Source organism: Eulemur rufifrons, chromosome 21 (assembly GCF_041146395.1).
Source record: "Eulemur rufifrons isolate Redbay chromosome 21, OSU_ERuf_1, whole genome shotgun sequence".
NCBI lineage: Eukaryota > Metazoa > Chordata > Mammalia > Primates > Lemuridae > Eulemur > Eulemur rufifrons.
The window spans coordinates 129,220-154,610 of record NC_091003.1 but is presented as its reverse complement, the minus strand read 5'-3'; the positions used below and the strand labels follow the sequence as shown (position 1 = coordinate 154,610).

Below are 25,391 nucleotides of genomic sequence, written 5' to 3'. Positions count from 1 at the left end.
CACCATGCCCGGCTAATTTTTTCTATATATATTTTTAGCTGTCCATATAATTTCTTTCTATTTTTAGTAGAGATGGGGTCTCGCTCTTTCTCAGGCTGGTCTCGAACTCCTGAGCTCAAACGATCCGCCCACCTCGGCCTCCCAGAGTGCTAGGATTACAGGCGTGAGCCACCTCGCCCGGCCTGTTGTTGTTTTTTTTTTGAGACAGAGTCTCGCTCTGTTGCCTGGGCTAGAGTGAGTGTCATGGCGTCAGCCTAGCTCACAGCAACCTCAGACTCCTGGGCTCAAGCAATCCTACTGCCTCAGCCTCCCGAGTAGCTGGGACTACAGGCATGCGCCACCATCCCCGGCTAATTTTTTCTATATATATTTTTAGTTGGTCAGATAATTTCTTTCTATTTTTAGTAGAGATCGGGTCTCGCTCTTGCTCAGGCTGGTCTCGAACTCCTGACCTCGAGCGATCCACCTGCCTCGGCCTCCCAGAGTGCTAGGATTACAGGCGTGAGCCACCGCGCCCGGCCAGCCACAGGGTCTTTGAAAAGCCTAAGCAGGTCACGTTGCTCCCTTTCTCAGCACCCCACAGGTGGCTTCCTGGCCTGATCTGGCCTCTCCCTCACTGACTACCCCCAGCCACAGGCCCTCCTTCCATGTTACAAAGGCATTGGCCCTGGCTGTTTCCATCCTGCTTGCTCTTCTACCTGCTCTCCCCCAGGCTGGCTTGCTCTTGTCACTCAGACCTTGGCTTAAATGTCACCTCCTCCGTGGGGACCTTCCCTAAGTACCCAATCTGAAGTAGCCACCACTCATTCTTTCCCATTAACTAACTTAATTCTGTGTATAACACAATTCTGATGTTTTGTTTTTACTTATGAATAGTTTCTTCATCATCTATGTGTTATCTGTCTCCCTCCCAAGAGCATGGATTCCATCAGTCTTGCTCACCGTCACAAGCCTGGGACCTGCAAGGGAGTCTGACACATAGCAGGTGCTCAGTAAACATCTAGAGAATGAATAGACAAACATTTCAAAAGCCAAGGGGTACATTTTGTATCTACCAGGGTGGTTTTTATCTTGAGAGGGTGTATACTGTAGTATTAAGAACTGAGTTTGGAGCCTGACTGCCTTGGTTTTAATTCTGTCTTCTGCTACTTATGTGCTGTGTGATACTGGGAAATCACTTTACCTCGCTTTGTCATGATTTCCTCATCTGTAAAATGGGGCTAACTGTGAGCATTACAGTTAGTATCCATAAAGTGCTTAGACCTGTAGCGGGAACACAGTAAACACTATATAAATGTTGACTAGTAGTATTGAAGTTTTAAAGCTCTCTTTATATTGGTTCTCTACATTTTTCAGGTTGGTTGTAATTTTATCTTTTATAGTGCCATTGTAAACAAAGTTATTTCCTTCATTATATTTTCTAAAAACGTACTATTTATAAGTAGAAAACCTATTAATTTTTAGACTGATTTTCTAGTAGGGTGCCTTAGTGCATTCTCCTCCAGCTAAATCTCTTCCCATAATGACAGAGCACCCTGATCAAGTCTAGACCACTGTCTCTCCTGCCTCATTGCCATTCTGCTGCCAGCTGCTGCTCCCACTATCACACCCCTTCCCCCTCCTCCCCTGACCACATGTACACGCTCACACTCCGGTCTGGAAATATCACCAGCAACACCCACCACTACCATCACCACAAAATCCAATTTAGACTTTTATGACATTATGGTTTGAATGTGTGCATCCCTCCAAAATTTTTGTTGAAACTTAATCCCCATTGTGGTGCTATAGGAGATGGGGCCTTTGGGGAAGTGATTAAGTCATGAGGGCTCTCCGTCGTGAACAGGATTAATGTCCTTACAAAAGAGGCTTCGGAGAGCTAGCTGGGTCTTCCATCTCTTCTGCCACATGAGAACACAGCCTTCTTCCCTTTTTGTCCCCTTCAGCCATGTGAGGATGCAGTAGGAAGGCGCCATCTTGGAACCAGAGAGCAACCCTCATCAGACACCAAATCTGCCAGAACCTTGATCCTGGACTTCCCAGCATCCAGAATGGTGAGAAAATAAATTTCTTTTCTTGATAAATGACCCAGTTTGTGGTATTTTGTTACACCAGCACAAAGGACTAAGATAGTGACCTAATATTAATTGATTTCCCTGATGTATCTTACATGAGAATCATTTTTTAAGTTTCCTTTTCTTTAACTCTGAAACACGAGTCTCTCCTTATTTTCTCTCATTTCTCTTGGGCTCCATCTCGGTTTCCAACACCTCTTCCCCTGCCTTCCCTTGTGTATACTCAGTTCTTTTCCCATTCGGCCACACTAAATCAGTGTAACCCCATCCAGATCTTTCTCTTGAGACACCTGCCTACCCACCTGTCCGGCAGCAACCTCCACCTGGAGGGTCCAATCCATACAAAACTGAAATAACCCCTGCCTCGCCCACGTTGCTCAGGGAACGATGCCACCCCCAACTCGGGCCCACGGAGCAGACTCCAGCACTCACCCCTGGCTCCTCCAACTCCCCTAACCACCAGCACCCAACTACTCCCCAAATCTGGCTGCTTCTGCCTCTTTGCCTCTAGTTTCCGAAAACCACCAGTTTACTTAAACTCTTATCTTCCCTTGCCTGCTGCAGACTGTCCAATCCAAAAGTCCTTTGTGACACAAAACACTTCAAGAATTCTCCCCCCGCACTAAACATCCAGATTTTTAATGGGAATTTCAAAGTCCTCTATGACCTCCTGCCTAGGGCTCTGGCCTCATTTCTTCATGTTCGCCTCTGCCATCATCATCGACTCCGGCCACCCGGCAGCACTCAAAGCTCACCAGACTAGGTCATTTAAGCCTCTCAAATGCGCACATGTTGCTTCTTTTTCCCAGGCTGATTTTCGAGCCCTTGTTCACCTCATTCATCTTTCAAACGTCGGTTTAAAAATCTGCTAATCTCTGAAGCACTTCTTGGGGTGTCCTTACCTCTAAAACTGACGCTCTACTCTCTGTCCCCCGTGCGCGTCCACGGCGCTCCCCGGGCACCTGCTAATTGGCCACCGTGGCTTGTCATCCACCCGCCCCATCAGACCACCGCTCTTCCAGCGAAGGGTTAACGAGCCACCCATCCTCGCACTCTCAGAACCTGCGCCGGGTCCAGCAAACAAAAAACAAAGCAACGACAACAAAGAAACTGTTGAATAAGTGAATAAATAAAAGCTCATTTCCAAAATGAGACTCAAAGATCTGAGACACAGAAGATACTCCCTAAACATGGGTTAAAAAAAATTGAAAGACGATTGCCCCTTGTTAACTCGAAATTCGCGGTATACAGTTCCCAGAAGACAGACTGAAGGCGGGAGGGAGCGGCAAGTCCGATGGCAAGAAGCCTCCAGCACCCCGAACGCGGGGGCGGCGGGAAGCGGGGCGGCGGGACGGCGGCGGCGGGAAGCGGGACGGCGGCGCGGGGCGCGGGGCGCGGGGGCGCGGCGGCGGCGGGGGCGGCGGGAAGCGGGGCGCTAGGCGGGGGGCGGCGGGGGCGGCGGGGCGCGGGGCGGCGGGGGGCGGCGGGGGCGGCGGGGCGCGGGGCGGCGGGGGCGGCGGGGCGCGGGGCGGCGGGGGCGGCGGGGGCGGCGGGGGCGGCGGGGGCGGCGGGGGCGGCGGGGGCGGCGGGGGCGGCGGGAAGCGGGGCGGCGGGGCACGGGCCCCTCAGAGGCAGCGCGGAGGCCGGCGCTCAGGGAGGCCGGCGCCCAGGGAGGCGTTTCAGGCGCGAAAGGCAACTGCTCACCCAGACGGAGGCCGTGCGGACCCTGGCGGCCATCCCCACGCTCGGCTCTGCGGGCCTCGGCGGCGGCGGCAGGACGCGAGGGAAGCTGGAAGAGAAAGCGCCGTCAGGGAGGCGGCCTCCCGCAGCCCCGGCGCGGACGGCCCGAGCCCACCGGGACGCCGGCCCTCCCCAGAGCCGCACGGCCCGTCTCCGGCCCCCGCCGCCACCCGGGACCCAGTCGGCAGCCGCCCGGGTCTGCGCAGGAAGGCGTGGAGCCAGGTGGGCTCGGTGCCGTCCCGCCGCCTTGAAACTGGAAGGACTCGGCGCCCCCGGCTCCTCCGACCGCCGAATGGGCAGCCGGGGAGACCGACAGCCTCACCTGCCGACCGGCAGCCGGCAGGGGTCGCGCCAGATCGGCTCGTCCTCGCCCTGGCTCTGCGGCGCCCGGCCCAGGCGCTTTGGCAGCGGCCCGGGGCAGACTCGGGTGACAGGGTGATCGCGAAACGCAACGGACCCCGCCGCCGCCGAAACGCGTCTCGGCCCACGGTCGCCGAGCAATGGCGGCCGTTACCGACGCGAAGGAATTGCGTCTCGCGGCCGCGGGCGGGAAACTACAACTCCCAGCAGGCTCTGCGAGGCGGGCTCCTGCGAGCGCCGCTCCTGGGAACGAGAAAGGTTTAGTGAGGAGTGGCGTCGTCTTACGTGACATTGAAAATCTTTTTAATGTCAAATAGCTGGATTCTCGTATTTGCTTCCGTATTCAATCTCCTGCATATGTTGATTTTGTGGAAGTATTTAAAGACAGTGCAAGCTGAACAGGGATTTTTTTTTTTTTTCAGAGACAATGTAGGTGAACTTTTCTACTCTATTACATTAAAACCCATTGGTCTACCTTGCACGTTGAATGGAGTCTTTCATGCATGATCTCGTAACATCATGCATTGGCCATTTGGAAAATATTGGTTCACTGAGTTATGGATATCTTCCAAATGTTGACATATTTGATCACGCAAAAAATCATATTCATTAATATCATCATTGAGAAGCTGTGAAGTTCACAGTGGAGATAAAAGTTTTCCAAAGTTATGTTTTTCAGTTGAAAATTCTATTTTTATATTAGCAAAAAAGATAACTCTCATTTCTGATCCTGGAAATGACAAGCTCATTTGGTTGGTTTTTGAGAAATTGTCTGCCAAAGTCTCTCAGTCCTTCTTTAATGTAAAAGTTCAGCTCCTAATTCAAATAATCACAGAAGTATTTTTTCTTGAGACAACTATGGACCTTCAGTATACATCATAGAATATTCATTGCACAGATATTAAAAAGATAATGCACTCAAGGGTCGAAATTTAATAAAATTATTTTTTGCTGCTTTATCAAAGACATCCTGAAGTTAAATTAGCCTCATTTAAAAAAAAAAAAAAACTATGAATGTGTAGTGATGAAGGATACAATCAATGGCTACTAACAAGTACAGTTGGGTTCCATTACCCTGAAGCATACTAAAGTGCCAATGGTTTTACCTACCATTGTTTTTGGACCAGCAGTGCAAATGTCAACACAGCAAATAATGTATTAAATTTAGGAATATCAGTCTTCACTGTAAAATTCTTTCAATACTTCTGTTAAGTTTGAAATTGTTCATAATAAAATGTTAGGGGAAAAGTCTTTGCAGAAAAGATAATGTTTTCAATAAATTGTACAGGAACAACAATGTGGCTATATAATAATATAAAAAAGATTGCTGTATCACAATATATTTAGAATAAATCCCAGGTAGATTAAATACCAAATGTGAAAAGGCAGGCTTTAAAAGTTTTAGACTGAAATATAGATTTAGCATCCTTTGCCCACTGATTTGTTAAACAATCTCTGTTATACACTAAGTTTCCATATTATGTTAGTTTTCTATGCTGCTATAACAAATGACCACAAATTCAGTAGCTTAAAACAACACAAACTTATTATCTCACAGTTTGGGATATCAGAAGTTCAACATGGGTCTCACTGGCCTAAAATCAAGGTGTTGGCAGGGCTGCACTCCTTTCTGGAGGCCCCTGCCTTTTTCTTACATTTTCCAGCTTCTAGAGGTCACCTGCATTTCTTGGCTCATAGCCCCCTTCCTCCATCTTTAAAACCAGCAACAGAGAGTTTAGTCCTTCTCAAATTGTATCGCTCTGGCCTCCTCTTCTGTCTTTTTCTTTTTACACTTTTTTTTTCTTTTTTCAGAGGTAATCAAGTTAAAGCCTTCTTCCACTTTTAAGGAAATCTGTGATTACATTGGGCTTATTTGGATAATCCAGGACAATCTTTCTATTTTAGAAAAATGTATCACTGACTAGAACACTTAATTTCCCTTTGCCATGTAAGATAATATATCCACACGTTACAGGGATTAGGATGTGGACATCTTTCAGGATCCATTATTCTGCCTACCATATGCATATGTGTATTCATTTCTAGTCTCTTTATTATTTTATTTTTGAGACAGAGTCTCTGTCCCCCAGCTAGAGTGCTCACTCATCATAGCTCACTGCAACCTCAAACTCCAGGGCTCAAGCAATCCTCCTGCCTCAGCCTCCCTAGGAGCTGGGACTATAGGCGTGCACCACTATACCTGGCTTATTGTCTATATTTTTAGTAGAGATGGGTCCGGCTCTGAACTCAAGTGATCTCCCACTTCAGCCTCCCAGAGCGCTAGGATTACAGGTGTGAACCACCACACCCAGCCTAATCTCTTTATTTTGTTCAGTTGATATTTGTCTACAATGGGGTCAACAAAACTTTTCTATAAGAAGCCAGCATATTGGTTTGCTAGGGCTGCTATAATGAAGTACCACAGATTGGGTGACTTACCACACTGACGGCCCCCCAAGAAAAAAACCTTTTTTCCCCTTGGGGCCATGGTATTTTATTATGAAAATAAATAAAAACTTCAAAAACAAAATGATCCTTTCTAATTTAATGAAAAATTTGTTACTTTTTACTGCTTTCTGTGCGTGAGTCATATGCAACTTGAAAAATAGTTCTCACGGCTCTCAAGGTGAAGAGATGTGTGAACAAGGCCCCAGGCTAAAAACTAGCATGCCTTAAATACAATGTACATGGCAGTTCATGTGATAAACAACAGAAATTTATTTTCTCACAGTTCTGGAGGACAGAAGTCCGAGATCAAGATGTCAGGACAGTTGGTTTCTTCTAAGGCCTCCCTCCTTGGCTTGTAGATGTCCATCTTCCTCCAGTGTCTTCACATGGTCTTCCCTCTATGTGCTTCTATGTCCTAATCGCCTCTTCTTATAAGAAGTCATGTTAGATCAGAGCCCACCCTCATGTCCTCATTTTAATTTAATTCCCTCTTTAAAGACCGTATCTCCAAGTATAGTCACGTTCTGCGCTATTGGGGGTTAGGACAACATACGAAGCGGGGACACAATTTGTCCCCTAACAGCCAGTTGGTAAATATTTTAGGTTTCGTGGGCCATACATGCTGTCACAACTACTGACCCAGAGTTCAGTATCATCGTAACACAAAGAAGCCACAGATACGATATAAATGAATAAGCATAGCTATGCTCCAGTAACACTTTAGTTATAAAAGTAGGTAGCAGGCCAGATTAGGTCTATAGTCCACTGTTTGGCAACTCTGGGTCTACAATGTGCCTATACATCGTTGTTATTACCAGATGTTTGCAGAATAACCCTCAATTTTTGTTTGATATTTACTCACGATTAAATGCAGGCTATGCACCTTTGGCAAGAATGTCATACAAATTATGCTGATGTAGGGTTTCCTAGTTCCTGCCCCTGCTTTCTGAGTTCTGGCTGAAAACCGGAGTACTTGGCTACTCTGTGACCCAGCCAGCTGCATGTTTTCCCAGCAGGCTTGAACACAAACCGGGACCTTGAACATTCCCAGCCACTGACAAAGCTACCTAGGTTGCTGCCCAAAACACTGAAAGAAACTTGCCCTGGCCCTGAGCCAAATTCCTTAAACCCTTCATACCCTGGCACCCTCATCATAGACATACCCAGGTAGAACACCCTTTTGCTTTCACTGTCGGTCACAAAGATATGCTGCAGCACTCTGTACGTAAATCTCCCTAATATATGCTTTGGACTAACCACCCTGGCGTTCAGCACTTCCTTCTTTGGAATCGCTACCAGCCCCATCTCAGGAATGCCATTGCCTTTACTTTCGGGGCAACTTCAGCCATGGGTTCCATGGGATGAAACGAGTGAGTTCTTTTCATTACATCCTATCAGGTGAAGCATGATTTTGATTTGTCTCCTTAGGTTATTTTTAATTGTGATAAAATACATGTAATAGAACTTACCGTTTTAATTGTACAGTTCAGTGGTATTAAGTACACTCACACTGTCTTGGCTGGGAACTTCTTCTTGCCTTTATTGTCCAATTTCTGTCCTTGTTTTTTCTGATTCTATATCACATAAATTTAGGTATCAGGTTATAAAAGTCAGAACATTCCTTTGACAGTGAGAGAAGCAGAGTCAAGAGTACAGATAGGGACACCTGAGAATAACCACGCATAGAGTGAGTTGGCAACTGAATTCCTAGAGTTCTAGAAACAAATATGCTAGAGTATTCAGAAAATAAAAGTCAAATATCCACATCTTATGCCCAGGCAGGGCTAGACACACACTCAGCAGATCATCAATGTGCACATAGAACATGGATGAGTGTTAAGAAAACACTTTCTGATTCCTCATGTGCCTATAGCATTGGTAACTGATGACGCCATGGCCTCGCTTAAAGCTCTTCAACGCCTTCTCATTATTCTCAGGATGCTGCCAAGATCTTTAGCTAGATATGGAGGGAAGAAGTCACCGAAAAAGTGCAGACATGGGAGCCAAAGTAATCTGGGTTTGAATCCCACCTCCTCCACTTCTTATTATATAACTCACTGTGAACTAATAAAACTGTAGGAAGCAATACACACTTAACCAGGTTGTGAAATTCAAGTGAGATTATACATGTAATTCACATGCCACATGTGACTTATTTAGCACAGTGTACTTTCTTCCCTTTTGATTTTAATTTCCACTTCAGCTGTGTCATTTTAAAGACATAATCATCACAATGGCAATATATATAGGTAGACTGAGGACACTGTCTGAGGGAAATCTGAGTGAATGTGTCTCTGGGGAGAGTAATAAACATAAGTTATACTACACAGCTAATTTTATGATATCCCCCCTCCTCACCCCCGCTGCCCACTAATGCCAGGCAGTATCTCATTTTTTTTTTCTTTTTATAAAATTTTTAGTTTTTATTTATTTTTATTTCAGAATATTATAAGGGTACAAATATTTAGGTTACCAAAATTGCTTTGTACCATTTGAGTCAAAGTTATAAGTGTGCCCATCCCCCAGATAGTGTGCATTGTACCCGTTAGGTATGAATTCCCCCCTCCCACCTGCTTGATTTCCAATGAATGTTATTTCCATATGTACACATAGGTGTTGATTGGTTAGTTCCAATTTAATGGTAAGTACATGTGGTATTTATTGTTCCAGTCTTCTGATACTTCACTCAGAAGAATGGCCTCGGCCGGGCGCGGTGGCTCACGCCTGTAATCCTAGTACTCTGGGAGGCCGAGGTGGGCGGATCGTTTGAGCTCAGGAGTTCGAGACCAGCCTGAGCAAGAGCGAGACCCCATCTCTACTAAAAATAGAAAGAAATTATATGGACAGTTAAAAATATATATAGAAAAAATTAGCCGGGCATGGTGGCGCATGCCTGTAGTCCCAGCTACTCGGGAGGCTGAGACAGGAGGATCACTTGAGTTCAGGAGTTTGAGGTTGCTGTGAGCTAGGCTGACGCCACGGCACTCACTCTAGCCTGGGCAACAGAGTGAGACTCTGTCTCAAAAAAAAAAAAAAAAAGAAGAAGAATGGCCTCCAATTCCATCCAGTTTAATATAAGAGTATTAGTTCACCATTTTTTATGGCTGAGTAGTATTCCATGGTATATATACACCACATTTGAATGGGTGAATAATGTTAATTTCCTCATAGGGTTGATGAAATTATGAAACTACCCAATTAAAGGGCCAGCACATTGGCTATGGAGATGAGTTATGAAAATCAGCAATTACTACCACTACTACTACTGGCATTCAGTGGAAGCTGCAGATTTTTCTCTTCTTTCCCAGCAATTCCTGATTTTCTACAGACTTTCTGTTTGTTTGAGACAAGGTACTGCCTTGCTAAATTCCCTTATTAAGGTTCTAGTAGCTTATTTGTAGATATGAGCTTTTGAGTAGAAACAAAATTCTATCACTGAAGACACTGTTTTCCTGATTCTAAAAGTAATATATACTCTTTGATGAGACTTTGCCAAGAATTGTAAAGTATAAAACACTAGAAAAGCAAACTCCCATTTTCCCAATATGTACATTAACTGCTAGTAATCTTTTAACAAATTTCCTTACAATTTTGAGCAACATTCACTTGTTTTTTACAATGCAATTATTTCTATATATTTGAGTTTACTTCATAATTATTTTTCATACTTTTGTATAACATATAACAGCATCAACATTTTCCCTATAGTATCAAACTTTCTGTGCACTTAATTTTAATGTCTGTATAATATTCCATTACAGGCTTATGCCATAAACAACTATTATACTATTATATATTTTTATTTTGCAAATTGTACACTACGATAAGCAATGTTTCAGTGCTTATCCACAGATACAAATGTCTCCAAACATTATAGGTTAGGTCCTTATGGTGTTAAGAGTAATATTATTAACTCACACATATAGCACATACTACATGTGTATGCTTCGTATGTATCATGTCACTTAATCCACACAACCATCCTCTGAGGTAGAAACCAGTAGTATCATCATTATACAATTGAGGAGGTTGAGCCACAGGTTGTCTGAAATTTTGAGAGGCCAAATTAAGGAGCTATTCTACTCCTATAAAGAACCACTACTACAATGAAAACCATTTCTATAGGTGCCTTAGATGTCTGCATGGTGCATAAGCACCAAGAGGAGCAATGGGAAACGACAAACCCAGGACCACATTCTGGGTCCGACTTCACAGACAAGGTGACACCTAAGCCGACTCGCTTCATCTCAGCTGTGTATGATGAGTACGAGTAAGGTGCTCTCATGTTCCTTGTAGTTCTCAAGTCTCATGATTCTAATCATCATTTCTAGACTCTTCCTCAGAGAGAGATCAAGATCTCTCTGTCTGGTCTCAACAATATTCATCCATCATTCAACTACCAACATTTGAGCATCTAACGTATATGCTAGAAAATGGCAAATCATGCTCAGTCTCTACACACGAGAGATTGACTTATAGAATAAAACAGAAAATTAAAACAGATCCTCTTCCTGAATCTTTTTAGGGTTATGCACTTACCAGAGAATCTGAAAATTGGGATCCTCTCGCTAGAAAGGAAAACCTTTGTACAAACAAAACAAATTTGCATACAATATTAAAAGTTGTTTATTGACCCTCAGAAATGAAACCATATATCCACTATTTATCAGTGATTTTCCCAGGCTGATAAATTCTGATTTAAGCAAAAGTTATAAACATGTATGACTGGAAGAGAAGTGAGAACTCCATGAGTTCTTATATGCACACAAGTAGATTTAAATTAAATAACAGACACTAGGTGGGGCAATAATATTAACAATCACAGCTAATAATTACAGAGGACTTAATATATGTCAGGTACTATCCTAAGCTGTTTACGTTTACTCATTTCATACTCACCACAATCCTATGAGGTACTATTATTTCTAATTTACAGAGGAGAATATAAGTTAAGCACAGACAAGCTAAGCAGCACGCCTAAGATCACGTAGCTAGTGGGATTTCAACCTAGGTAGTCCGGCTCAAGTCTATGCTCCTAACCACTAAGTTTTCTTTATAAAGATAAAAGACTACCTTGAGAAAGAAGGTGTCTTGAGCAGTGCTGTTTGTCTCATGAGCACACTTGGTCTAAATATTCCCTGGATACCTGTTCCCACTAAAGTAGAGAGCACCCCTCCACCCGTCGATGTGTCCAAATGATCAATGTTTCCCCAGGTCCCAACATCCAGACAATTACTATGTTTTTAAATTCTCAGGAGCCTTTATCAGCACATCTTAAAAAGTTGAACTCTGTGACCTAAAACAACTTAGAAACAATAGAAAAGTTTCCTAGCAAGTGGTTCTGAACCTTCCTTGATGGCAGAAGAGAAAAACTAGATATCCTTTTTTAATATTTAGAAATGTCTTAAAATAAATATCACAGCAACACTGAATAAACTATAAAACTCATTCATAATCCCACTATCTTAACAAATAAATCCTGTTCATTTATCTATAAATACTTTCAATTCTCGCCCACATGCAAATATATTTTAAAATGGGGATTAATAGTAGTATAAGTGTTTTATTCTTTAATTTCTTTACATTTTCCTTGCTGTTAACCAAAATGTTGTTTATACCAGACACATAAAACATACTAAACACTACTAAGTACCCCAGAAGAGAGGCACAATCAAGTAAACCATGACACACTAATTCACTGGAATATTATTTCCCACAACTCTCCCTACAGCAGCATACTCATTTACCTTTCAGAAGAAAGTAAAGAAACTGGGTTATCTCTCAACAACTCACCTACTTAATGTTTCCTTCTCAGATTTTAGCATTTAAGAGTTGGTCAAGAATGCTCATAGGCCAATTACTTTTGTAGGAATTTGTGGAAAGAAGACAATCTGTTTTATCTGTGTGTTCAAATAAAATTTGTGAGTTTTTTTTTTTTTTTACCCCTCCAGGATGAATTCTCTAGTGTGCAATGTGATAGTAAAAATGACTGAAAGCATTTCAGATAGACTCCATTTGTACAGCTTATTTCCAGTTCTCTAAAGCAAAATAAATGTATTGTTCTTTGTGAAGAACTTTCCATATTCATTATATTAATACTAGTAAGTGTTTTCTCTAATATGATTTGTTTGGTATCTAATAAGGTTAGAGCTGTTAACAAGTGCTGCCCCACACTGATTACATGTTAAGAACTGCTCTCCAGTGTGAGCTATTTGATGGACTATAAATGGAGAGTTCTGGTTGAAGATAATGCCACATCGATTACATTTATAGGTCTCTTCTCCAACATGAATTCTCTGATGCTTAATGAGGTCATTCTTACGGATGAAAGCTTTCCCACACTGACAACATTCATACGGTTTCTCTCCAGTATGTATTCTCTGATGCACAATGAGGGCAGAGCTCTGACTGAAGGATTTTCCACAATCATGACACTCATATGGTTTCTCTCCAGTGTGGATTCTTTGATGTGAGTAAAGGTGAGAGCTTCGACTAAAGCATTTTCCACAATCTTTACACTCAAAAGGTTTCAGTCCAGTGTGAATTCTATGATGCACAACAAGATGAGATCTCTGGCTGTAAGACTTCCCACATTCATTACATTCATAGGGCCTCACTCTAACATGAGTTCTCTGATGCAGAATGAGATGTGTGCTCTGCCTGAAAGACTTCCCACATTCAGGACACCCATAGGGCTTCTCTCCAGTATGAGTTCTCTGGTGCCTAATAAGCCTAGAACTATGAACAAAAGATTTCCCACACTGATTGCATGTGTACAGTTTGTCCCCAGTATGAGTTCTCTGATGGGTAACAAGGTGAGAAAACCAGCTGAAGGATTTTCCACATTCTTTACATTCATAGGGTTCCTCACCGGTATGAGTCTTTTGATGTCCAGTGAGGTGAGAACTCCGGCTGAAAGATTTTCCACATTCTTTACATTCATAGGGTTTCTCCCCAGTATGAATAAGCTGGTGCCTAGTAAGATTAGAGCGCCAGCTGAAGAATTTTCCACATTCCTTACATTCATAGGGTTTCTCTCTATGTATGCCCTTTGATATACTAAGAGATGTACCATGAGCAAGAGAGTTACCATTATCAGGGCATCGGTAGGATTTATTCCCCATGTGAGTTCCTCCAAATTGAATAAGGTGAATGTTTTGACAGAAGGTTTGATCACATTCATTACTGTTGCTTGCACAGCTTTCCTGATGACCACTAAGAACTAACTTATGTTTTAAACTTTTAGTATGTGAATCACGTTTGTGGAAATACTCTCTCAGTACTAGCTGAGCAGGAAGAAGACAATTTCCCCCATATTTACCACTTTCACAGACTCTCTCCTGAGTAACTAATTTCTTTTGGGTGAATGCCACTTGCCTCAAATGTCTCTCCTGGTTTTCCTGATATTTGTCCAACTGGTCTTCACATTTCCAGACTTCTTCTAATGATAAATACCAGAGATCACTGTTTGTCATTCCTTCCTTTTTAATGTCATAGGATTGCTTATCTTTAGCCATGCTCTTACTGGAAACTGATGATTTAATTTCAACTGCAGTCTCCAAATCTGAAAGAAATGAAACTTTGCATAAATAAAGAAAAGCATTAAGGTGAGAATGGTGGGATGTCAGAAGAGATAAAGTATGTGAGACATGTGTAGATTACTTTCATATGTGATTTTATAACCTTGACAACGAATGAGAAAAGAAAGGCTGGAGCAGCAAACAGTAAATGCACTGGGCTCTACAGTATTGAAAAGGAGCAAGAAGAGTAAGGAGGAGCATAGAACAGAGCATGACATGTGAGATCGGCATATTCAGTGGTGAAGGTATGAACAAGAAAATTCCCACATAAAGGACTACACCTCCACTTTCCAATCCAGATACTAACAATATAAATTCCTAATCTGTCTACTTTGCACCAGGACTTTCCCCTAACAAACATTCTTCACATGACTCCCAACTTAATATTCTTAAACTGTGAATACAGCCATATGTTAGACAATGCCTTTCATCCACATCACCAAAGCACTAAAGAACAATGCCCAGATGACTGACATAGCAGAACCCGCACAGCTCATCTGGGTTACTGCCTATGATGACCCTTGTCTGGTCCTCACCTGGATGGGTCTCTTGGTGAATCCCTCTCTCTGCCAGCCAGGGCTCTTCCCCTTTCTCCAACCGAAGGACCACATCTGGCTTAGGAAGCTGAGGCCCTGTTCACAGTGAAAAATAAGGAACTGGGTGAGAGTTGGGAAAGCTCCAGGGTAGACACAAAGCAATATGTCAGATTCAGCCTAACCCCCAAACCCCTTCCAGGAGTTGGGAGGACTCTGAAGAGTTGACAGTGTGAGGACGCAGAAGCAACAAAAGAAATATGCATTTTAAAAACTCAATATATTAAAACAGGTTTCCCATAAAAGCAGTGTAACAACACTGTTTTATACTGGAAAGAAATTAGGTCCCTGAACCCCGAGCCCACACTCTGATATATGCTTCAAGGTCTCTGTACATGTTGATCAATGATGTGATCAAAATGAATGAACCAAAACCACCTCAATGAGTATAACTTCAAACACAGTTAGTCTTACCCAAGGAAAGGAGGTTCTTATAGTTCTCCAACGTGACATCTTTGTACATGATCTGCTGAGCAGTGTCCAGCAGCTTCCACTCCTCCCTGGTGAAGCCCACAAGTACATCCTCAAAAGTCACCAGTGTCTACAACATCAAACACATCTACATTGAACCTCCTGCGTATCTTTGCTCTCCCTTTCCCAATTCCTACTGTGAAGAGAAATTCAGCTGATAGCACTAGGGTAGGAAAACAGGACAGACCAGAATTTATTCTAGGAGTGACCAGTATTTATTTTGAGGAATTCCAGTCAAGTCTTAAAAGCATGTCTGAAAACAAGTTCCATTTTATGCTTTAAGAAACCGTCATAAGAATTTTTATTTAAATCAAGTATATTTTAAACAGCTATAGCAGGGAGAATCAGACACCAGAAGTCAACCCATGCTTATAGTATATGAAACGAACCTAACTCAAGGCAAGAAAAGAAGGGAAAAAGACTACTGAGTTTACGTACATCTTAATGTTTAAGAGACTTACCATCCTAACCATGTTTTATGACCTAAAACAATTACCCAAAACACTTTTCCTAAACATTAGTAGGTATCAATAAAATGGAGAAATCAGAGAATTATATTTTAGTAGCAGCAAAACAATTTGACAAAGAACAAGAAATACAGATGCAAGGCCTTTATCAGTCACATCAAAAAGAAGTCTTGATTGTATGTATTTAAAAACCTATTTGAGTGACTGAGGGTTTCTTATCAAAGACTGTGAAGGTCAGAAGACAATGGAAAGCTAGGTGCAGGGGCATGTGCCTGAAGTCCCACCGACTAGGAAAGTTGAGGTGAGAAGACTGCTGGAGCCCAGGAGTCTGGCCTGGGCAGAGAGTAATGATGAGACTTCACCTCTAAAAAAAAAAAAAAAAGACACAACGACAATGACAGTGGAATAATGTTTGCTTGTTTTTAAATGCTGAAAGAAAAGAACTGTCAAGAGAGAATTTCTAGATCCAGTGAAAATACCTTTCAGAAATGATGCAAAAAAAAAAAAGACAGTCTCAAATAAAATAAAACTAACGGAATTTGCTGCCAGAAGATCTATTCTAAAAGATGTGCTGAAGGAAGTTCTTCAGGCAGAAGGGAAATAATACCAGAGAGAAACCTGAAATCTCAGGAATGAAGAATGAATAACAAAAACGATAGATATCTGGGTAAATACAATAGGTTAATTTTCTTCTCTTGAATTCTTCAAAAATATATAGAACAGGCCAGGCTTACATTTGGGATTACATGCCTGTAATCCCAAAACACTGGGAGGCCAAGGCAGAAGGATCACTTGAGACCAGGAATTTGCAACCAGCCTGGGCAATACAGTGAGATCTCCCCCCACCCCCAAAAAAAAGTGTGGTGGTGCACACCTGTGGTCCTCGGTTCTCAGGAGGCTGAGGCTGGAGGACTGCTTGAGCTCAGGATTTTTGAATCTGCTATGATCATCCCATATGGCACTCCGGCCTGGGTGACGGAGTGAGATGCCATCTCTAAAACACATATACACACACACACACACACATACACACATACGACAGTTGAAAGCAAAACTGCAACATTTTCATTTATACACACACACACATACCCCACCTTTAACATAAAGAGAGGAAAGTAAAGGGACCCATATGTTGTAAGCCTTCTAGATTTTACTTGAAGTGATAAAAGTTAACTCATAAGTACACTATAAAAGATTGGGTATGCAAATTTAAATCCATATAGCAACCATTTAAAATATAAAAAAATGTATAACCAAAAAGGCAAGATACAAATTAAATGAAATATTAAAAAATATTCAAATAATCCAAATAAAGACAGTAAAGTGAGAAGAGGGGAGAGATATACAGAAAACATGTAATAAAATGACACACTTAAGTCCAATCATATTAATATTAAAGATAAATGGTCTAAACATAACTATTAAAAAAGAGAATGACAGCTTGTATTAAAAAAAACACCAAACCACAAGCCTCAACTATTTGCTACCTAAAAGAAAATCACATTGAATTTAATAACCTAGAGGTGTTAAAAGTAAAAGAATAGAAATAGATATACCATGGAAACACTAATTATATGAAAGCTACAGTATCTATATTACTACTATCAGATAACAGAGACTTCAGAACAAAGGATATTACCAGAAATAAATTAGGATATTACACAATGATAAATGGGACAATCTGAAAAAAAAAAATCCTAAATAGATTGAAATGTAAAACACATATCTATTAAACTTCTATAGAAAAACATATGAAAAAATCTTCGTAATCTTGGGTTATTCAAAGGGTTCTTAGCAATAACATCAAAAGCATGATCCACAAAAGAACAAATTGATAAAGTAGACTTCATCAAAATTAAAAACTTCTCTTTCTCTTCAAATGACATTGCTAAGAGAATGAAAAGACAAGCCACAGACTGGAAGATAATATTTGCAAATCACATTATCTGACCAAGGACTTGTATGCACAATGTAAGAACTCTCAAAACTCAACAGTAAGAAAACAGACTAGTTGAAAACTAAACAAAAGACTAGGAAAACACTTGCACATTTTTCATAAACTTGAATATACTCTAGCCATCATTCCCTTGGCCAAATATCTAAGAGCATGAAAATTTACGTTCAAACAAAAAACCTGTATGCAAATATATAAACCTGATAAAGGGCTTTATTTATAGCTGCCAAAAACTAGAAGAAACCCAAATGTCCCTCAACAGGGAATGCATGAACGAAGTGTGGTATATCCACACAATGGAATCTACTCAGCAACAAAAAGGAACAAACTAATGATTCACGCAAAAACAGATGAATCTAAAATACATTATGCTATAGGAAAGAAGCTAGAGACTACATACTATATGATTCCATTTATTATATGACACTGTGGAAAAGGCAAAAGCAATGGGTTAGTGGCTGCCAGGGGTTGAGGGAGAGGAGGAGTAAGCACTGATGACAAAGGGGTAGCACACAGGGAATTTGGGGGTGATGGGTTTGCTCTGTATCTTGACTGAAGTAAGGGCCATTCAATCAACTGCATGCATTTGTCAAAGATCACAGAACTGTACATCAAAAGCAGAGAATTTTTCTGTATTATAAATTTAAAAATTCATACAAATGTTTTAAAAGGAATGCTCTGTGAAATCTGTACGGTAGACACCTCCTTTCATTCCCTCCAGATACCGGCTCCACCCTGTTGTTTCTGGGGAGGGTTAGCTGCACAGACTGTGTCCAAGTGTTCTCTTGCCCTCTGCCTTTGTAATGTTTCACCAACTGAGGTCACCAGCTGGATACAGCAATAAAGTTACCCCATGTGGTGGGGGGGGGGTGCATCCTTTTGATAGATGGTAACAGCCTCTGTGAACCACTGGTCTGGTTTCCAGAACCCGTGCCTGTTGCTGCCCCTGCAGGCCTGGAGGTGAACACACCCTTCCCCACTTCACTCTCATCACTCAATTCCAGGTGTGCCCATGGTTTTCAACTAGTCCTTGACTCATTCAATGTTGTTAATTGTTTCTAAGAAACTTGCCCATTTTTAATTTAACTGGCCATCTGATTTCTGGCCTGGTGCTTTCAGCGCTCCCATAAGAAATACCCTGCACCTTCCCTGGAAACACAGAAACAAAGCAAGTCATGTGGATGCCACTGAAAGAAAAGCCGTGTGAGATGGCAGTCAAGAGCTGGATTTGAAATCAGGCAGACCTGGGCTTGAACTTGGATACCTTAAATTCTGGGTTGGATAATGCTCGTCTGAGTTATTTAACTTCACCAAGAGTTAGTTCTCTTAGCTGTAAAATACTATCTGCCTCGTTGTATTCCATACACTAGCACAGTTTAGTATTAATTTAGAGGGTATATAACCCAAGTATACTTTGAAAATAACCATAATAATAATACTTTTGTGTGGTTCTCCTTCTTTGCTGGAAGTAAGCACCATTCTGACTTGTGTTATTTATTTGTTTTTTGGTTTTTTTTAATATTTTTACCCCAGATGAATATAGCTGTAAAAGAATATGTTGCTAGCAGAGAAAGATTTCTGAATTTTCTGATTAGCAAGAGTTGATCTTGCATTAGACTCCAGTTCATTACAGATATAACAATTATCTCCTTCCCTCTGTCATATCAAACTATTTTTCTACTTTTGTGTACATCTGAAAATTTCCATAATTAATTTTTGATTTTTACATTTAATTTTTTTTAGAGACAGGGTCTCTCTGTTGCCCAGGGTGGAGTGCAGTGGTGCAATCATAGCTCATTGCAGCCTTGAACTCCTGGGCTCAAGTGATCCTCTGCCCTCAGCCTCCTGAGTAGCTGGGACTACAGGTGCATGCCACCATGCCCAGCTAATATTTCAATTTTTTGTAGACACAGAGTCTCCCTATGTTGGCCAGGCTGGTCTCGAATTCTTGGCCTCAAGTGAGGCCACCCAAAGCGCTGGGATTGCAGATATGAGCCACCCTGCCTGCATCCAGACTGAAACTTTCCATAATAAAGAGGGAAAAACCAAAGCCTACAGTGACTTCTTTTCTCACTAACTCATTTGTCAGTCAATATAGCCTAACTTCTTAACAGCATGTTATAATTTAGTCATATTCTCATCCTTGAAAAACCATCTTCCCTAACCCTGCACACACCTGGCCTACAATCTTACCTCACAGAAGACTGACTCCGCCTCCTTTCCAAGCTCATCAGCTCTACCAGCCTTACCGGTGATCTCTTTGTGTTTGTTTCAGCTCTGCTCAGCCCTGCTTGCACTGTGCACTCTCCCACTAGCCCCTGCCAACACGGCATCCGTGCCGCAGTCAGAGCCAGACAGGCCCAGAAGGCCTGCGCTGCCCACATGCTCCCCTTGGTTCTGTGTTTGGGCTGCACACGGAACTGCTTCTAATTCTTCAAACAGGACATGCTCTCTCAAAAACGGGGGCTTTACAAATCCAGCTCTCTCATATTTATTCCGACAATCAAAAGTCATCCTTAATGTCTTGGCATAAATGTCATTTCAGCATTTTCTTCAGAACCTTTAAACTGTTTAAATCACCTCGTGTTAAATGCACACACCAAACACCTGTCCAGAGCACTCCAGGGTGGGGCTGTGCCCTCCAGACCAGGGAACCTCAGCTCCAGCCTCACTCTGCTTCCCCATATCACCTGTCCGGACCTGCATGAAGGACCCTCCTGAGGAAGAAGCTGAACAGGCATAAGAGCCCGTCTCTCACTCTGGATGCTCCCAGAGGTTCCGTCCTCCTCAGAGCTCTTTGTGCCTTGGTGACAGTTACCCTTTGATAATTACATAACGTGTCCCTGAGCTCCTCCAGAAAGGAGCTCCCAGAGGAGGAGCTAACATAGCCAGCACCACACCCAGGACACTCAGGGATCAGAGAATCCCCAGAGAGGCATCAACATTCTCAGTTCTCTCATCCCCGCTGAGGGAAGAAATCTGATGTCACCTCACTTGACTCCCACCCACATTACTATTAAACTTATGCTGTGTTTCTTTTGTATTAAAGGAAATAAAACTATAACTACAAATAAAGTGAACAAACCATGTAGTCCTCATCTCCTGGAGGAGAGTGTCTAAGATACAATTTCTGAAGTTCCAGGGCAAGGACTTCGGAACTTAGGCAAAAAGGAACTCCCAGCTGAAAAACAAAGAAGAAAGCAGCCCAGCTTACCTGGGACCAGGTAGTTAGCGACTTGGCTTCCATGCTGTCCTTGCTCTCGATGGTACCTTCTTGAGTAACAGGAGAGTACTGAGAAGGCAAAGCTGAGGAAAAGAAAGAAACATAAGGGAAGTTTGCTACGACTGGGAGACTCCCTAAATTGTCAGCCTAAACTCCCTCAGACCAGCTGGGTAGGACACAAATACCCACTACAGAAAGGAACATCAGAGATATTCCAAAAGAAACTCCCCAAGGTTCGGAAGACAAAAGCTACATAAATTGCATTTTCACCCCTTAATCTCTGGGGTTCCACGGTACATTTCATTTGGAGTTGACTAGTTCTACCTATCACTACAAATCCTCTTTTTTGAGGAAAACATTAAAAATATAAAACCTGACCTGATCTAATATTCTCATTTACAGATAAGAAAATAAGTGTTTTCTCCAAGTGGCTGCAGAAGAAAAGTCAGAGATTTGAAGCACAAGGAAAACGTGACACACGGTTACTGGCGGGGAGGTGGAAGGAGGGAGACCCCACAGCAAAGAGCACCCTCGGACAGCCAGGGAGCAAATCTGCAGCCACGAGGAACTGAACGCTGCCAGGAAAACGAGTGAGGCTCCAAGAAAAGTTTTCCCCAGAGCCTCCAGGTGAGAATTCAGTCCAGCTGACACCTTGATTTCAGCCTTTGGACACTGAGCAGAGAAGCCAGCCATGCGTGTGAGACTTCTGACCTACGCAACTGTGAGCCATGAAGTCAGCGCTGTTCGAAGCTGCTCAGTTTGTGGTGATCTGCTACACAGCAAGAGAAAACTAACACAGTCAATTACTTTTTAAAGATAATTTAAATACTAAGAAAAAATACTGCATAGTTACCTATGCTGTTACCATTGCCAGTGCTGTTCATTCTTTTGTGTAGATCCAGATTTCCATTTGGTTTCATTTCCTTTCTCCCGGAAGGACATTCTTTAGCATTTCTTGTAATGGGGGGTGATATATTCTTTCAGCTTCAAGACTTCCTGCGCAGTGAGGAACTGGAAAAAGGATGAGAAAAAGTCTAATGTTGGGAGTGAGAAAGCACAGCAAAGCCATTCCACAGCATGAGCTTCATATTTGCAAAGAGAAGATTTTTGTTTTTACCACTTCCAAATGGTAAAATCTCCTTGGAAACAAAAATGATAATTCAGTATGTGAACATGAATGTTACAATAAAGTTTTCTACCAGATGTGGCTACAAAAGAAAACAACATTTAGTTTACAATCATTCTGCTTTTCTCCTGAGGCAAAGTCAGAATATAATGCCAGAGAAGAGAAAGGGAGATCATTTTTGCTTTGGTAAACTCTTAAAAATTTAAGAATTTCTATTGCTGTAGATTATCACAGTTTTTGTGGCTTCAAACACCACAAATTATCTAATAGTTCTGTAGGTCAGAATTCTGACACAGGTCTCCATGAGCTCAGATTAAGGTGTTGCCTGAACTATAATCCTCGTAGAGACTCCATGGAAGATTCCAATTCCTTCTAGAGGCCACCTATTCCCTGGCTCTTGACTCTTCCTCCATCTGCAAAGCCAGCAATGACACATCGCTGTTTCTATCTTCCACAGTCATATTTCCCCGACTCTCACCCTTCTGCCTCCCTCTCCCATTTTTAAGGACCCTTTGGATTACACTAGGCCCATCAGAACAATCCAGTGTAATTTCTCCCATCTTGAAGTCCTTAGTTGAATCATATTTGCAAATTCTTTTGCAATATAAGGTATTAATAAAATATTCACAGGTTCTGTGGATAACTTTGGAAGAGCTACCATTCTGCCTATCACAGGGGCAGAGAAGGGCTGAAAGAAGCTTCAAATTATCAGAAAGAAGGCTACAAAAGTTACTACCTGAGGCACAAGGGGTTCTATAACACAGCTCTGATCAAATCACTCAGTATACAGGCTTCACAACTGTCTACATTCTCAACTTAATTCCCATTTATTTGCCCCATACTCTCTGGCCTCACTTAAATGCCACCTCTGTTTTAAAGCCCTTCTGTTGTCCCAGAGATAATCAATAGTTCCCCTACCAGTAATCATGGAGCACTCTGCCCATGCTCTATTCTAGCACTTCAACACTACCTTACACTACCATTATTTATTTGCTTGTCTCCCTCAGGAGATAACAAACCACTTGAAAATCTTTCTAAATCCTAGAAAGATAGTACTTTGCACACCATGTTCATTCACTCTGGCATTTGTCAATACTTACCCAGCACCCACATGACGGGTAAGACCTAGTCAGGGAAAGGGATATGGAGTATATAGGTTTGTTTGTTTGTTTTTTGGTGTTTTTTTTTTTTTTTTTTTTGAGACAGAGTCTCACTCTGTCACCACAGGTAGAGTGCAGTGACATCATCATAGCTCACTGCAACCTCAAACTCCTGGGCTCAAGCGATCCTCCTGCCTCAGCCTCCCTAGTAGCTGGGACTACAGGCCCGTACCACAATGCCTGGCTAATTTTTCTATTTTTAGGAGAAACAGGTCTCCCTTTTGCTCAGGCTGGTTTCAAACTCCTGAGCTCAAGCAATCCTTCCACCTTGGCCTCCCCGAGTACTAGGATTACATGCGTGAGCCACTGTGCCCAGCTGGAGTGTATGTTCTTCATAAAAAGAGAACAGATTCACTTCAAATTCTGAGTAAGTTTACCAGTAAATGGCATCTGAAAGGGTAAGGAATGATCAGCAAAAAGAACTTAGCAGCCACGAAGTTAAAACCCCGTAGCCAACAGAGATGGCAAAGATATATTTAAAGACACAAAAGGCAAAGATCCTGCATGGTAATTGAGTCTTCCCTATATTTTGGGAACTTAATTTGTTAATTAATTAATAAGGATAATTTGTAATCTTTTTTTCTAGATGGTAAGCCCCATATCTACTTAAATATTGTCCTAAGCAGAATTTCCAGACAATGCTTATGTAAAATACTGATAAGCACACAGCCTCATTTAATTATGATGTATATCTCAAATCCCTGCCCTTGTGACTGGCAGATGCTAAGAAATCAAGAAATATGTGCTGAGAAAAGTAATGAAATAACAAATGAATAATTTTCAAAAAGAGACAGGAATGTGTTCAACTCACCATCCAGGAGGCTTTGCAAGACTGACGGATAATTTTTGATGAAACAAAAGATTAGTTACATCATAGAGAAAAGTGAGTGTAGTGATGAGGTGGTTTAAAAAGGGGTTAAGGAGGAGTTGTGCTACGTAGTTCTCAGTTAACTGCAGCCAGCCACTCTAACCTACCACTTGTTGGCTGGCATTCTGGGTGACATTCTCCCTTCCCTTTTACTTCCTTTTATTTTTATTTTTTAAATAGCCTTCTTCTGCTATTAATGTATAGCTAAAGTTGAAATTCTTTGCCTTCTCCATATACTTACGGAGGAATCTACATATGCCAAATTGGGGTTAACCTTATCTTTGATGCTTATTCTAGATGTTCGATAGTATATATAATTTTAATGCTAATTTAACAAATCTAGCATCAAGAGAAAATAAAAATAATCAAACATATGAACTGTACCCCAAAATTTAAAAAGTAGGTTAAATACACACACATACTCCAGTTAATCTGAAGATGAGGAAGCTAGGAATAGAGATAAAGAATTTGTTTTTGAAAGACCACACACAAAGCTGCTTGACCTTAACTGAAAATATTAATGAGAAGGGAAATTTTGCACAAAATACTGCCAAAATAACTACAACAAGAAGGAAGAAAGATTTTGGGGGGTGTATATTCAGGGCAACTTGAATCTATGATCCTGGATTAGTCCTCAAACTTGAACCAGGCTGGGCGCGGTGGCTCACGCCTGTAATCCTAGCACTCTGGGAGGCCGAGGCGGGTGGATCGTTTGAGCTCAGGAGTTCGAGACCAGCCTGAGCAAGAGCGAGACCCCGTCTCTACTAAAAATAGAAAGAAATTATCCAACTAAAATATATAGAAAAAATCAGCAGGGCATGGTGGCGCATGCCTGTAATCCCAGCTACCCGGGAGGCTGAGGCAGGAGAATTGCTCCAGTCCAGGAGTTTGAGGTTGCTGCGAGCTAGGCTGACGCCAAGGCACTTACTCTACCCTGGGCAACAGAGCAAGACTCTGTCTCAAAAAAAAAAAAAAAAAAAAAAAAAAAACCTTGAACCAAATAAACTGTATTTATAAGGCAAAAGCTTTTTTAAAAGGAATATTTTCAGATCACATCAAGAAATAGAAATCTATCCTGCCCCTTCTGCCACAAAGCTAGCAGGAGACCTATTTCATCAATGAAAGCAGCACATAGCTATGAAAAGAATACAGTAGTGTCTATTTTTAAAACCAGTGTGACCACGTTGGATTTCTCCAGGAACCTGAGACGTTTACTATTAAGAAATTTCCTACGCTAACAGAGAAGAACATGGTCATTTAACAAATGGTAGAAACGCCACATGCAAAATTTTAATCATCTATTCCCCGTTGGGAACAAAATGCTAG

General features: G+C 41.9%; 1 protein-coding gene across 4 annotated transcripts in view; it reads right to left on the bottom strand.

Moving 5' to 3' along the window:
* ZNF10 (zinc finger protein 10) overlaps positions 1-25,391 on the bottom strand; it is a 41,029-nt gene that overhangs the window by 15,202 nt on the left and 436 nt on the right. The window contains exons 2-7 of one of the 4 annotated variants that reach the window (XM_069497401.1): positions 21,765-21,922; positions 20,903-20,994; positions 15,211-15,337; positions 14,740-14,835; positions 14,001-14,187; positions 3,780-3,864 (exon numbers count right to left, since the gene is read on the bottom strand). In XM_069497401.1, coding sequence (XP_069353502.1) covers positions 3,780-3,864; positions 14,001-14,187; positions 14,740-14,835; positions 15,211-15,337; positions 20,903-20,994; positions 21,765-21,831 — 654 coding nt within the window. In that variant the 5' untranslated portion in view covers positions 21,832-21,922. Of the gene's footprint in view, positions 1-2,977; positions 3,040-3,779; positions 3,865-4,137; positions 4,274-12,623; positions 14,188-14,739; positions 14,836-15,210; positions 15,338-20,902; positions 20,995-21,764; positions 21,923-25,391 lie in introns of those variants that run through there. The other 3 variants (XM_069497400.1, XM_069497396.1, XM_069497399.1) reach the window with 3 other exon arrangements.